This window comes from Oncorhynchus tshawytscha, linkage group LG07, assembly GCF_018296145.1.
Source record: "Oncorhynchus tshawytscha isolate Ot180627B linkage group LG07, Otsh_v2.0, whole genome shotgun sequence".
In the NCBI taxonomy this organism is placed as follows: Eukaryota; Metazoa; Chordata; class Actinopteri; order Salmoniformes; family Salmonidae; genus Oncorhynchus; species Oncorhynchus tshawytscha.
In genome coordinates this window covers 76,975,465-76,991,942 of record NC_056435.1, presented here as the reverse complement: position 1 = coordinate 76,991,942, position 16,478 = coordinate 76,975,465, and the positions used below count along the sequence as shown (strand labels likewise).

At 45.0% G+C, this 16,478-nt stretch overlaps 1 protein-coding gene across 1 annotated transcript in view; it reads right to left on the bottom strand.

Annotated features, from left to right (window-relative positions):
- Positions 1–6,810: 6,810 nt before the first annotated feature.
- Positions 6,811–16,478, bottom strand: part of LOC112237209 (IQ motif and SEC7 domain-containing protein 1-like) — a 129,695-nt gene continuing 120,027 nt past the window's right edge. Inside the window, 2 exon segments of the mRNA XM_042323740.1 lie at positions 6,811–6,961; positions 6,963–7,277. Of these exon segments, the coding sequence (XP_042179674.1) occupies positions 6,869–6,961; positions 6,963–7,277 (408 nt within the window). The 3' untranslated portion in view covers positions 6,811–6,868.

Sequence of the window (16,478 nt, the reverse complement as noted above, 5' to 3'; positions counted from 1 at the left end):
CCTGACTCAGTTACACCTGCTCAGTCAGGAGGAATGGGCCAAAATTCACCCAAATTATTGTGGGAAGCTTGAGGAAGGCTACCCAAAATGTTTGACCCAAGTTAAACAATTTAAAGGCAATGCTACAAAATAATAATTGAGTGTATGTAAACTTCTGACCCACTGGGAATGTGATGAAATAAATAAATGCTGAAATAAATAATTATCTGTACTATTATTCTGACATTTCACATTCCTAAAATTAAGTGGTGATCCTAACTGACCGAAGACAGGGAATTTTTACATGGATTAAATTTCATGAATTATGAAAAACTGAGTTTAAATGTATTTGACTAAGGTGAATGTAAACTTCCGACTTCAACTGTATTTTCAGGTCTCCCCATTGACGTCCAATCGGGTTCAAGTCTGGGCTTTGGCTGGGCAACTCAAGGACATTCACAGACTTGTCCCGAAGCCACTCCTGCATTGTCTTGACTGTGTGCTTAGGGTTGTTGTCCTGTTGGGACGGTGAACCTTCACCCCAGTCTGAGGTCCTGAACACTCTGGAGCAGGTTTTCCATCAAGGATATCTCTGTACATTGCTCCGTTCATCTTTCCCTCAATCCTGACTAGTCTCCCAGTCCCTGCCGCTGAAAAACATCCCCATAGCATGATGCTGCCACCACCATGCTTCAGTGTAGTAATGGTGCCATGTTTCCTCCAGACGTGACTCTTGGTATTCAGAGCAGAGAGTTCCATCTTGGTTTCATCAGACCATAGAATCTTGTTTGTTTCTATGGTCTGAGAGTCTTTTAGGTGCTTTGGGTTCTTAGGTGCATCTGGTTCTCGGTAACCTCCCTGACCATGGCCCTTCTCCCCTGATTGCTAATTTTGGCCAGGCTGCCAGCTCTAGGAAGACTTTTGGTGGTTCCAAACTTCTTCCATTTAAGAATGATGGAGGCCACTGTGTTCTTGGGGACATTCAATGCTGTAGAAATGTTTTGGTACCCTTCCCCAGATCTGTGCCTCGACACAATCCTGTCTCGGAGCTCTACGGACATTTCCTTCAACCTTATGGTTTGGTTTTTGCTCTGACATCCACTGTCAACTATGGGACCTTATATAAACAGGTGTTCCTTTCCAAATAATCAATTGAATTTACCACCGGTGGACTCCAATCAAGTTGTAGAAACATCTCAATTTCAAGTCTCATATCAATACTTATGAATACTTTTGTAAATAAGGTATTTCTGTTTCTGAAAAATTTCAAAAACCTGTTTTCACTTTGTCATTATTGGGTATTGTGTGTAGTTTGATGAGATGTTTTATTTATTTTTAAACCATTTTAGAATAAGGCTGTAACGTAACAAAATGTGTAAAAAGTCTCAAACTAAACACTCTAATGTACTTTTCCTCTTGCTCAGTTGTGCACTGGGGCCTCCCACTCTTTCTATTCTGCTTAGTGCCAGTTTGCTCTGTTCTGTGAAGGGAGTAGTACACAGCGTTGTACGAGATCTTCAATTTCTTGGCAATTTCTCGCATGGAATAGCCTTCATTTCTCAGAACAAGAATAGACTGATGAGTTTCAGAATAAAGTTTTATATTTCTGGCCATTTTGAGCCTGTAATCGAACCCACAAATGCTGATGCTCCAGATACTCAACTAGTCTAAAGAAGACCAGTTGTATTGCTTCTTAATTAGGACAACAGTTTTCAGCTGTGCTAACATAATTGCAAATGGGTTTTCTAATGATCAATTAGCCTTTTAAAATTATAAACTTGATTAGCTTACACAATGTGCCATTGAAACACAAGAGTGATGGTTGCTGATAATGGTCCTCGGTACGCCTATGTAGATATTCCATTAAACAATCAGCTGGTTCCATCTACAATAGTCATTTACAACATTAACAACATTAACAATGTCTACACTGTATTTCTGATCAATTTGATCTCATTTTAATGGCAAAAAATGTGATTTTCTTTCAAAAACAAGGACATTTCTAAGTGACTCCAAACTTTTGAATGGTAGTGTGTGTAATATATATATACACACACTACATATATATATACATAGCCATATAGTTTACTGTATATATGGTTCTGGAGAGGACTAAAGCCATATAGTATACAGTCTATATATTTCTATAGAGGACTACAGCAGTATATACACATACACATGGAGAGGACTGCACACGGAGTAGACTACAGCAGTATGTACACATGGAGAGGACTACAGCAGTATGTACACATGGAGAGGACTACAGCAGTATGTACACATGGAGAGGACTACAGCAGTATGTACACATGGAGAGGACTACAGCAGTATGTACACATGGAGAGGACTACAGCAGTATGTACACATGGAGAGGACTACAGCAGTATATACACATGGAGAGGACTACAGCAGTATATACACATGGAGAGGACTACAGCCGTATGTACACATGGAGAGGACTACAGCAGTATATACACATGGAGAGGACTACAGCGATATGTACACATGGAGAGGACTACAGCCGTATATAAACATGGAGAGGACTACAGCCGTATATACACATGGAGAGGACTACAGCCGTATATACACATGGAGAGGACTACAGCCGTATATACACATGGAGAGGACTGCAGCCGTATATGAACACGGAGCAGACTACAGCTGTATATAAACATGGAGAGGACTACAGCCGTATATACACATGGAGAGGACTGCAGCCGTATATGAACACGGAGCAGACTACAGCTGTATATAAACATGGAGAGGACTACAGCGGTATGTACACATGGAGAGGACTACAGCCGTATATACACATGGAGAGGACTACAGCCGTATATACACATGGAGAGGACTACAGCCGTATATACACATGGAGAGGACTACAGCAGTATGCACACATTTAGAGGACTACAGCGGTATGTACACATGGAGAGGACTAAAGCAGTATATACACATGGAGAGGACTACAGCGATATGTACACATGGAGAGGACTACAGCAGTATGCACACATGGAGAGGACTACAGCAGTATGCACACATTTAGAGGACTACAGCGGTATGTACACATGGAGAGGACTAAAGCAGTATATACACATGGAGAGGACTACAGCGATATGTACACATGGAGAGGACTACAGCAGTATGCACACATTTAGAGGACTACAGCGGTATATACACATGGAGAGGACTACAGCAGTATATACACATGGAGAGGACTACAGCAGTATGCACACATGGACAGGACTACAGCAGTATATACACATGGAGAGGACTACAGCAGTATGCACACATGGACAGGACTACAGCCGTATATACACATGGAGAGGACTACTGCAGTATGCACACATGGAGAGGACCACTGCAGTATGTATATGAAGCACACAAACAACACAACACACCCATGGATAACGAGACAAAACAAAGATGGAGGACAGACGGGGTCACACTCAGCCAGCAGAGATTATACTGTCAGTCAGTCAATCTGTTTTACTGTGAAACCAAACACTGACACAATGAGTGTCATTCAGCAGTCAGCTAGTCATCCTGCTAGGCTACAGCCCACTAGGTTCAGTCTTCAGCCCGCTAGGCTAGCATAGAGTCCCACCCCTTTCATATACCTGTCCTTCAAATAAAAACACGAGTGGAGGTGAATCCATATTAAACAGTGGTAGGGTCAGGCCAGACTGCTGGGTGGAGGTGAATCCATATTAATCAGCGGTAGGGTTCAGCCAGACTGCTGGGTGGAGGTGAATCCATATTAAACAGCTGTAGGGTTAGGCCAGACTGCTGGGTGGAGGTGAATCCATAGAAAACAGCTGCAGGGTTAGGCCAGACTGCTTTTACTGTGAATCCATATTAAACACTGGTCAGGCCAGACTGCTGGGTGGAGTGAATCCATATTAAACAGAGGTAGGGTTCAGCCAGACTGTTGGGTGGAGGTGAATCCATATTAAACAGCGGTAGGGTTCAGCCAGACTGCTGGGTGGAGGTGAATCCATATTAAACAGCGGTAAAGACTGCTGGGTGGAGGTGAATCCATATTAAACAGTGGTAGGGTTCAGCCAGACTGCTGGGTGGAGGTGAATCCATATTAAACAGTGGTAGGGTTCAGCCAGACTGCTGGGTGGAGGTAAATCCATATTAAACAGCTGTAGGGTTCAGCCAGACTGCTGGGTGGAGGTGAATCCATATTAAACAGCGGTAGGGTTCAGCCAGACTGCTGGGTGGAGGTGAATCCATATTAAACAGCGGTAGGGGTCAGGCCAGACTGCTGGGTGGAGGTGAATCCATATTAAACAGCGGTAGGGGTCAGGCCAGACTGCTGGGTGGAGGTGAATCCATATTAAACAGCGGTAGGGGTCAGGCCAGACTGCTGGGTGGAGGTGAATCCATATTAAACAGCGGTAGGGTTCAGCCAGACTGGTGGGTGGAGGTGAATCCATATTAAACAGTGGTAGGGTTCAGCCAGACTGCTGGGTGGAGGTGAATCCATATTAAACACAGGTAGGGTTCAGCCAGACTGCTGGGTGGAGGTGAATCCATATTAAACAGCGGTAGGGTTCAGCCAGACTGCTGGGTGGAGGTGAATCCATATTAAACAGTGGTAGTGTTCAGGCCAGACTGCTGGGTGGAGGTGAATCCATATTAAACAGTGGTAGGGTTCAGCCAGACTGCTGGGTGGAGGTGAATCCATATTAAACAGTGGTAGTGTTCAGCCAGACTGCTGGGTGGAGGTGAATCCATATTAAACAGCTGTAGGGTTCAGCCAGACTGCTGGGTGGAGGTGAATCCATATTAAACAGTGGTAGGGTTCAGCCAGACTGCTGGGTGGAAGTTGAGATGAATCCATGAAGAGGTCCAGAGTTTGGCTATGTTCTGTTTTCCTTCCCCACCGAGACAGATACGGTTTTATCCAGTTTAAGCTGGACTGAACCTGTCAGTAGAACAGTAAACTAGTGTGAAGTAGTTTGGAGCACAGTGATCCACTTTGAACCAGTCTCATCTGGTTTGTCTCTAGGAAGCACAGTGACTAACCCAGCTGAGATCCGGTCGGTAGATACAGAACTCTGCTGTGGAACCAGAACCAGCCAGGTAGAATCCTCACAGTTGTAATCCAAAGGTAACCAGATAAATATACACTGATAAGCCTAATAACTAAAACAAGCTTTGATGGGCTTATTGATCAGATTAGTGAAACTATACCACAGGTCTGCTACGTAAATAGAGTATAATACTGCCTTATGGAAGCATGGTCTGTTAACAACAATAATAACAACAGTGGATTATATTATTATCATTATTTATACAAAATACATTAATATGCATGATATACACAAAGCAAAGTGACTAAATTAGTCAATGCTTTAATAATTGGCACAGTTATTTAATGTCTGTTATTGTACAGAGGCAATGAGCTATCAATATCACAGTGAAATGACACCTACGGCTAGGCTGCATTATAACACTGGAACAGCTGCTAGCTTTGTCTATAAACGGGCTGTCATGTTGGTCTACACATTCTAAAGTCAGGTTGCTACTATTGAGAAACACATTCTGCTCCTGTCAACACTAGTAGGCAAGTAATAACTTAATAACATATGTGATATAGATTCCCAGTAATTCCTTGATTGATAGAAAACAGAAAATAGATAAAGATTTAGATAGAAGTATATTTTAAATAGCCATGGTGTTGACTTGCTTTGTGTTGCTTGGTAAGGAGAAGAAAGACATAATGTAGATATCATTTTTCAATCAGCTGTACTAACGGATCAGTCTAGAGGAACCAGTCTTTAGTTAAATCAGCTATACTAAAGGATCAGTCTAGAGGAACCAGTCTTTAGTTAAATCAGCTGTACTAACGGATCAGTCTAGAGGAACCAGTCTTTAGTTAAATCAGCTGTACTAAAGGATCAGTCTAGAGGAACCAGTCTTTAGTTAAATCAGCTGTACTAAAGGATCAGTCTAGAGGAACCAGTCTTTAGTTAAACAAGCCGTACTAAAGGATCAGTCTAGTTTTAAAGTTAATTTCCTCCAATTCTGCACATTTTGCCATTGTGTATTCTATTAGTCTAACTCTTAACAATAAGTTGAGACACCAACTGTTCCCCCCTCCCCCCCCAAAAAAACTATATATTTTTTTAATTGCTCATGCGTCCCGTGGGCCTCGAGTTGCCCATTCCTGGTCTAGAGGAACATGTAGTTTCTACGGTCTGTTGTATGGATAGTTGGGAGGTACTGCTGACAGACCCAGTCAACTGGAGGACACCAGAGCTGGGCCATGGAACCTCCTCTTCTCCCTCTCCCTTGGAGGGTCTCTGGATGAGGTGAGAATTCAGTCTAGATATCCATAATGTCAGTCCAAGAAACCATGTCCCGGTCCTGGTCAGCAGTCGGAGACATCTGTCCCCATTGCCTCTTGTAGGTCCTGTAGGGGACAGGAGCTCTAACCAGTGGTCCTGCCATCCATCCGTCCCTAGTCTGTCTCTAGGAGCTGTGTGTGTGTGTGTTTGTGTGTCTGTCTGTGTGTGTGTGTGTGTGTCTGTGTGTGTGTGTCTGTGTGTGTGTGTGTGTGTGTGTGTGTGTGTCTGTGTGTGTCTGTGTGTGTGTCTGTGTGTGTGTGTCTGTGTGTGTGTCTGTGTGTGTGTGTCTGTGTGTGTCTGTCTGTGTGTGTCTGTGTGTCAGTGTGTGCGTGTCAGTGTGTGTGTGTCTGTATCTGTCTGTGTGTCTGTCTGTGTGTGTGTGTTTGTGTCTGTCTCTGTGTGTGTCTGTCTGTGTGTGTCTGTCTGTCTATGTGTGTGTGTGTCTGTCTCTGTCTTTGTGTGTCTGTGTGTGTGTCTGTCTGTGTGTGTGTCTATCTGTGTGTGTGTTTGTGTGTGTGTGTGAGTTTCTGTCCTCAAACCACGGTGCTGATGCCGCTGTGTTTGGGCTTGGTGGAGGAGGCAGTGGGTGTGGGAGGCAGTGGGTGGTGGTGAGGAGGGGAGGTGGATGAGAGGAGGAGGGGGCAGACCCAGGGGCAGGGGGTGGTAGTGGTGGTGGTGGTGGTAGGGTGGAGGGTTCTGGCAGTACTGGGCTCCTTGAAGCAACTGGTTCTGTGTATCTGCCTGGCTCTGGGCCGTCTGGTGCAGGTTGGTGGGGTGCTGGGGAGACAGGGAGGGGGACTTGGCCCTCTTGGTCCCGAACAAAGAGCCCAGGAGGGAAGAGGAGGTGGTGGGGACAGAATGTCCTCTGGAAGGACCGTCTCTGTCTCGGGAAGACGTGGCTCTGCGTCTCATGTGGGGACTGGGGTGGCTAATGATGGAGCCCTGTGGACCAGAGAGGACAGTTAGGACACAGACAGAGCAATCAGTCACACTATGAAGTTACTAACAGACAGTACAGTCAGAACATACTGCAGACTTGGCAACCATTTCTCAGGGCAGACCAGACAATTGGCCAACCACTGATCAACTAACCTGGTCCTGGAGAGATACAGGAATGTGCAGGGTTTCGCTCTACCCCAACACAAATGCCAGCTAATCAAATGGTCATTAAGACCTTGTACGGCTGAATCAGGTTGTGTCAGTGCAGGGCTGGAACAAAAGCTTGCACATCGTGTAGCTCTTTAGGACTAGGATTGTGGAACATATCTTAGCCTCTGTTTTCAGGAACAGAACAGGTGACATTAAACAAGGCTTTTTCAAATGAACCTTCATAGCCATGCTGCATCCAGACCAGGATTATACAGGATGATATTATGTTCACACCTGACATTCAAATCAAATCAAATATTATTTGTCAAATACGCCAAACACAACAGGTGTAGGTAGACCTTACGGTGAAATGCTTACTTAGACCCCTTAACCAACAATGCAGGAATAGAGTTAATAAATAATTTATTAAATATACACCACTCGTCCAAACTTTTAGAAAACCTACTCATTCAAAGGTTTTTCTTTATTTTACTATTTTCTACATTGTAGAATAATAGTGAAGACATCAAAACTATGAAATAACACATATGGAATCATATAGTAACCCCAAAAAAGTTTTAAACAATTAAAAATATATTTTATATTGAGATTCTTCAAATAGCCACCCTTTGCCTTGATGACAGCTTTGCACACTCTTGGCATTCTCTCAACCAGCTTCATGAGGTAGTCACCTGGAATGCATTTGAATTAACCTGTGTGCCTTGTTAAAAGTTAATTTGTGGAATTTCTTATCTTAATGCGTTTAGTTCAGCCAATCAGTTGTGTTGTGACAAGGTAGGGGTGGCATATAGAAGATAGCCCTATTTGGTAAAAGACCAAGTCCATATTATGGCAAGAACAGTTTAAATAAGCAAAGAGAAACGACAGTCCATCATTACTTTTAGACATGAAGGTCAGTCAATACGGAACATTTCAAGAACTTTGAAAGTTTCTTCAAGTGCAGTAGCAAAAAACATCAAGCGCTATGATGAAACTGTCTCTCATGAGGACCGCCACAGGAATGGAAGACCCAGAGTTACCTCTGCTGCAGAGGATAAGTTCATTAGCATTACCAGCCTCAGAAATTGCAGCTCAAATAAATGCTCCACGGAGTTCAAGTTTTTATTTTATTTTTAACCTTTATTTAACTAGGTAAATTCTTATTTACAATGACGGCCTACCAAAAGGTCTCCTGCGGGGACAGGGGCTGGGATATATATTTTTTTATATACACTACCATTCAAAAGTTTTGGGTCACTAAGAAATGTTCTTGTTTTCCATGAAAAAATGCATAAAATTAGTTGTAAAATGAATAGAAAATATAGTCAAGACGTTGACAAGGTTATAAATGATGATTTTTAATTGAAATAATAATTGTCTCCTTCAAACTTGTATTTGGGACAAATCATTCCCTAAACCTTAACTAAATCTTGTAATAAATAATGTGGAAATTGAGATGACTAAACTGCTTAGAGTAACCCAAGGTCTCCTGAGTGGCGCAGTGGTCTAAAGCACTGCATCTCAGTGCAAGAAGAGCCACTACAGTCCCTGGTTCGATTCCAGGCTGGAACACATCCAGTCGTAATGGGAGTCCCATAGGGCAGCGCCGTCCAGGTTTGACCCAGGTAGGCCGTCGTCAATACGAATTTGTTCTAAACTGACATGCCCAGTAAAACAAAGGTTAAAAAAAAATGTCATGGACAAAACATACTGATATAATAGTTGCTAAGATGTCCATAATAAAGTAGTATGTCCATAATAAAGCGTTGCTCTACCTTCGTAACAGCACTATCAACAAGGCAGGTAAGACAGGCCCTAGTTTCTACCTTCGTAACAGCACTATCAACAAGGCAGGTCCTACAGGCCCTAGTTTCTCACTTCTTAACAGCACTATCAACAAGGCAGATCCTACAGGCCCTAGTTTCTACCTTCGTACAGCACTATCAACCAGGCAGGTAAGACAGGCACTAGTTTCTAACTTCGTAACAGCACTATCAACAAGGTAGGTCCTACAGGTCCTAGTTTCTACCTTCGTAACAGCACTATCAACATGGCAGGTCCTACAGGCCCTAGTTTCTACCTTCGTAACAGCACCATCAACATGGCAGGTCCTACAGGCCCTAGTTTCTACCTTCGTAACAACACTATCAACAAGGCAGATCCTACAGGCCCTAGTTTCTACCTTCGTAACAGCACTATCAACAAGGCAGGTCCTACAGGTCCTAGTTTCTACCTTCTTAACAACACTATCAACAAGGTAGGTCCTAGTTTCTACCTTCGTAACAACACTATCAACAAGGCAGGTCCTACAGGCCCTAGTTTCTACCTTCGTAACAGCACTATCAACAAGGCAGGTCCTACAGGCCCTAGTTTCTACCTTCTTAACAACACTATCAACAAGGCAGATCCTACAGGCCCTAGTTTCTACCTTCGTAACAGCACTATCAACAAGGCAGGTCCTACAGGTCCTAGTTTCTACCTTCTTAACAACACTATCAACAAGGTAGGTCCTAGTTTCTACCTTCGTAACAACACTATCAACAAGGCAGGTCCTACAGGCCCTAGTTTCTACCTTCGTAACAGCACTATCAACAAGGCAGGTCCTACAGGCCCTAGTTTCTACCTTCTTAACAGCACTATCAACAAGGCAGGTCCTACAGGCCCTAGTTTCTACCTTCGTAACAGCACTATCAACAAGGCAGGTCCTACAGGTCCTAGTTTCTACCTTCTTAACAACACTATCAACAAGGTAGGTCCTAGTTTCTACCTTCGTAACAACACTATCAACAAGGCAGGTCCTACAGGTCCTAGTTTCTACCTTCTTAACAACACTATCAACAAGGTAGGTCCTAGTTTCTACCTTCGTAACAACACTATCAACAAGGCAGGTCCTAGTTTCTACCTTCTTAACAGCACTATCAACAATGCAGGTCTTACAGGCCCTAGTTTCTACCTTCTTAACAACATTATCAACAAGGCAGGTACTACAGGTCCTAGTTTCTACCTTCGTAACAGCACTATCAACAAGGCAGGTCCTACAGGCCCTAGTTTCTACCTTCTTAACAACACTATCAACAAGGCAGGTCCTAGTTTCTACCTTCGTAACAGCACTATCAACAAGGCAGGTCCTACAGGCCCTAGTTTCTACCTTCGTAACAGTACTATCAACAAGGCAGGTAAGACAGGCCCTAGTTTCTACCTTCATAACAGCACTATCAAATCAAATCAAATTTGATTTGTCACATACACATGGTTAGCAGATGTTAATGCGAGTGTAGCGAAATGCTTGTGCTTCTAGTTCCGACAATGCAGTAATAACCAACAAGTAATCTAACTAACAATTCCAAAACTACTGTCTTATACACAGTGTAAGGGGATAAAGAATATGTACATAAGGATATATGAATGAGTGATGGTACAGAGCAGCATAGGCAAGATACAGTAGATGGTATCGAGTACAGTATATACATATGAGATGAGTATGTAAACAAAGTGGCATAGTTAAAGTGGCTAGTGATACATGTATTACATAAGGATGCAGTCGATGATATAGAGTACAGTATATACGTATGCATATGAGATGAATAATGTAGGGTAAGTAACATTATATAAGGTAGCATTGTTTAAAGTGGCTAGTGATATATTTACATCATTTCCCATCAATTCCCATTATTAAAGTGGCTGGAGTTGAGTCAGTGTCAGTGTGTTGGCAGCAGCCACTCCATGTTAGTGGTGGCTGTTTAACAGTCTGATGGCCTTGAGATAGAAGCTGTTTTTCAGTCTCTCGGTCCCAGCTTTGATGCACCTGTACTGACCTCGCCTTCTGGATGATAGCGGGGTGAACAGGCAGTGGCTCGGGTGGTTGATGTCCTTGATGATCTTTATGGCCTTCCTGTAACATCGGGTGGTGTAGGTGTCCTGGAGGGCAGGTAGTTTGCCCCCGGTGATGCGTTGTGCAGACCTCACTGCCCTCTGGAGAGCCTTACGGTTGAGGGCGGAGCAGTTGCCGTAACAGGCGGTGATACAGCCCGCCAGGATGCTCTCGATTGTGCATCTGTAGAAGTTTGTGAGTGCTTTTGGTGACAAGCCGAAATTCTTCAGCCTCCTGAGGTTGAAGAGGCGCTGCTGCGCCTTCTTCACGATGCTGTCTGTGTGAGTGGACCAATTCAGTTTGTCTGTGATGTGTATGCCGAGGAACTTAAAACTTGCTACCCTCTCCACTACTGTTCCATCGATGTGGATAGGGGGGTGTTCCCTCTGCTGTTTCCTAAAGTCCACAATCATCTCCTTAGTTTTGTTGACGTTGAGTGTGAGGTTATTTTCCTGACACCACACTCCGAGGGCCCTCACCTCCTCCCTGTAGGCCGTTTCGTCGTTATTGGTAATCAAGCCTACCACTGTTGTGTCGTCCGCAAACTTGATGATTGAGTTGGAGGCGTGCGTGGCCACGCAGTCGTGGGTGAACAGGGAGTACAGGAGAGGGCTCAAAACGCACCCTTGTGGGGCCCCAGTGTTGAGGATCAGCGGGGAGGAGATGTTGCCTACCCTCACCACCTGGGGGCGGCCCGTCAGGAAGTCCAGTACCCAGTTGCACAGGGCGGGGTCAAGACCCAGGGTCTCGAGCTTGATGACGAGCTTGGAGGGTACTATGGTGTTGAATGCCGAGCTGTAGTCAATGAACAGCATTCTCACATAGGTATTCCTCTTGTCCAGATGGGTTAGGGCAGTGTGCAGTGTGGTTGAGATTGCATCGTCTGTGGACCTATTTGGGCGGTAAGCAAATTGGAGTGGGTCTAGGGTGTCAGGTAGGGTGGAGGTGCTATGGTCCTTGACTAGTCTCTCAAAGCACTTCATGATGACGGAAGTGAGTGCTATGGGGCGGTAGTCGTTTAGCTCAGTTACCTTAGCTTTCTTGGGAACAGGAACAATGGTGGCCCTCTTGAAGCATGTGGGAACAGCAGACTGGTATAGGGATTGATTGAATATGTCCGTAAACACACCGGCCAGCTGGTCTGCGCATGCTCTGAGGGCGCGGCTGGGGATGCCGTCTGGGCCTGCAGCCTTGCGAGGGTTAACACGTTTAAATGTCTTACTCACCTCGGCTGCAGTGAAGGAGAGACCGCATGTTTTCATTGCAGGCCGTGTCAGTGGCACTGTATTGTCCTCAAAGCGGGCAAAAAAGTTATTTAGTCTGCCTGGGAGCAAGACATCCTGGTCCGTGACTGGGCTGGATTTCTTCCTGTAGTCCGTGATTGACTGTAGACCCTGCCACATGCCTCTTGTGTCTGAGCCGTTGAACTGAGATTCTACTTTGTCTCTGTTCTTAGGCTTAGCTTGTTTGATAGCCTTGCGGAGGGAATAGCTGCACTGTTTGTATTCGGTCATGTTACCAGATACCTTGCCCTGTTTAAAAGCAGTGGTTCGCGCTTTCAGTTTCACGCGAATGCTGCCATCAATCCACGGTTTCTGGTTAGGGAATGTTTGAATCGTTGCTATGAGAACGACATCTTCAACGCACGTTCTAATGAACTCGCACACTGAATCAGCGTATTCGTCAATGTTGTTGTCTGACGCAATACGAAACATCTCCCAGTCCACGTGATGGAAGCAGTCTTGGAGTGTGGAGTCAGCTTGGTCGGACCAGCGTTGGACAGACCTCAGCGTGGGAGCCTCTTGTTTTAGTTTCTGTCTGTAGGCAGGGATCAACAAAATGGAGTCGTGGTCAGCTTTTCCGAAAGGGGGGCGGGGCAGGGCCTTATATGCGTCGCGGAAGTTAGAGTAACAATGATCCAAGGTCTTTCCACCCCTGGTTGCGCAATCGATATGCTGATAAAATTTAGGGAGTCTTGTTTTCAGATTAGCCTTGTTAAAATCCCCAGCTACAATGAATGCAGCCTCCGGATAAATGGATTCCAGTTTGCAGAGAGTTAAATAAAGTTCGTTCAGAGCCATCAATGTGTCTGCTTGGGTGGGATATATACGGCTGTGATTATAATCGAAGAGAATTCTCTTGGTAGATAATGCGGTCTACATTTGATTGTGAGGAATTCTAAATCAGGTGAACAGAAGGATTTGAGTTCCTGTATGTTTCTTTCATCACACCATGTCACGTTAGCCATAAGGCATACGCCCCCGCCCCTCTTCTTACCAGAAAGATGTTTGTTTCTGTCGGCGTGATGCGTGGAGAAACCCGTTGGCTGCACCGCCTCGGATAGCGTCTCTACAGTGAGCCATGTTTCCGTGAAGCAAAGAACGTTACAGTCTCTGATGTCCCTCTGGAATGCTACCCTTGCTCGGATTTCATCAACCTTGTTGTCAAGAGACTGGTCATTGGCAAGAAGAATGCTAGGGAGTGGTGCACGGTGTGCCCGTCTCCGGAGTCTGACCAGAAGACCGCCTCGTTTCCCTCTTTTTCGTAATAGCACTATCAACAAGGTAGGTCCTACAGGTCCTAGTTTCTACCTTCGTAACAGCACTATCAACAAGGCAGGTCCTACAGGTCCTAGTTTCTACCTTCTTAACAACATTATCAACAAGGCAGGTCCTACAGGCCCTAGTTTCTACCTTCGTAACAGCACTATCAACAAGGTAGGTTCTACAGGTCCTAGTTTCTACCTTCTTAACAGCACTAACAACAAGGCAGGTCCTACAGGCCCTAGCTTCTACCTTCACAGTCCCCAAGTCCACAGACTATGGGAGGCGCACAGTGCTACATAGAGCCATGACTACATGGAACTCTATTCCACATCAAGTAACTGATGTAAGCAGTAAAATTAGATTTAAAAAACACCTTATGGAACAGGGGGGATTGTGAAGCAACATAAACATAGGCACAGACACGTGCATAAACCAACACACTATACAAACACATACACATTAATTTAATACTTTAGATACGTGGTAGAGGAGGAGTAGGGGCCTGAGGGCACACTGTGTGTTTTGAAATCAAATCAATTAAAATTTAACAAGGTTACATACAGGGGGTCTCGGTACCGAATCAATGTGTGGGGGTACAGGTTAGCCAAGGTAATTTGTAAGGTGACTATGCATAGATAATAAACAGCTAGTAGCAGCAGTGTAAATTTAAAGAGGGGGGGGAGTCAAAGTAAATAGTCTGGGTGGCCATGTTCAGGAGTCATATGGATTGGGTGTAGAAGCTGTTAAGGAGCCTTTTGATCCTAGACTTGCCGTGCGGCAGCAGGGAGAACACAGTCTATGACTTGGGGGACTGGAGTTTTTTTGGGGCCTTCCTCTGACATCGCCTAGAATATAGGTCCTGGATGGCAGGAAGCTTAGCCCCAGTGTTGTACTGGGCCGTATGCACTACCCTCTGTAGCACCTTACGCTCAGATGCCGTGCAGTTGCCATACCAGGCGGTGATGCAACCGGTCAAGATGCTCTTGATGGTGCAGCTGTATAACTTTTTGAGGATCTAGGGACCAATGCCAAATCTTTTCAGTCTCCTGAGGGGGAAAGGTGTTGTCGTGCCCTCTTCACAACTGGCTGTGTGTGTTTGGACCATGATAGTTGGTTGGTGATGTGGACACCAAGGAACTTGAAACTCTCGACCGGCTCCACTTCAGTCCCTTCAATGTTATTTGGGGCTTGTGCGACCCTTCTTTTCCTGTACTCCATGATCAGCTTCTTTGGCTTGGTCAAATTGAGAGAGCAGTTGTTGTCCTGTCACTACACTGCCAGGTCTCTGACCTCCTCCCTATAGGCTGTCTCATTGTTGTCGGTGATCAGGCCTACCACTGTTGTGTCGTCGGCAAACTTAATGATGATGTCGAGATGTGCTTGGCCATGCAGTCGTGGGTGAACATGGAGTACAAGAGGGGACTAAGCATGCACCCCTGAGGGGCCCCAATGTTGAGGATCAACATGGCAGATGTGTTGTTGTCTACCCTTACTACCTGGGGGCAGCCCGTCAGGAAGTCCAGGATCCAGTTGCAGAGGGAGGTGTTTAGTCCCAGGGTCCTTAGCTTAGTGATGAGCTTTGTGGGCACTATGGTGTTGAACCTTGAGCTGTAGTCAATTAACAGCATTCACACATAGGTGTTCCTTTTGTCCAGGTGGGAAGGGCAGTGTGGAGTGCTATTGAGATTGTGTCATCTGTGGATCTGTTGGGGCGGTATGCAAATTGGAGTGGGTCTAGGGTTTCTGGCATGATGGTGTTGATGTGAGCCATGACCAGCCTTAAAATGCACTTCATGGCTACAGACGTGAGTGCTACTGGGCGGTAATCATTTAGGCAGGTTACCTTTGCTTTCTTGGTTCACAGGGACTATGGTGGTCTGTTTGAAACATGTAGGTATTCCAGACTCGATCAGGGAGAGGTTAAAAATGTCAGTGAAGACACTTGCCAGTTGGTCCGCGCATGCTTTGAGTACACGTCCTGGTAATCCGTCTGTCCCTGCGGCTTCGTGATAGTCAACCTGTTTAAATGTCTTGCTCACATCGGCTACAGAGAGCGTGATCACACAGTCATCCGTAACAGCTGGTACTTTCATGCCTTCTTCAGTTTTGCCTCGAAGCATAAATGACATTTAGCTCATCTGCTCCTTGAATGGCAGCTCTAGCCTTTAGCTCGGTGCGGATGATGCCTGTAATCCATGGCTTATGGTTGGGAAATGTACGTATGGTCACTGTGGGGACGTCGTCGTCGATGCACTTATTGATGAAGCCGATGACTGAGGTGGTATACTCCTCAATGCCATTGGATGAATCCCGGAACATATTCCAGTCTGTGCTAGCAAAACAGTCCTGTAGCGTAGCATCGCCATAATCTGACCACTTCCGTAATGAGCGAGTCACTCGTATATCCTGCTTTAGTTGTTGCTTGTAAACTGGAATAGAATTATGGTCAAATTTGCCAAATGGAGGAAGATGGAGAGCTTTGTATTTGTCTCTGTGTGTTTTGTAAAGGTGGTCTAGAGTTTTTTCCTCTGATTGCACATGCGACATACTGGTAAAATGGATTTAAGCCTGAATTAATGTCCCCGGCTGCTTCTGGATGAGCATTTTCTTATTTGCTTATGGCCTTATACAGCTCGT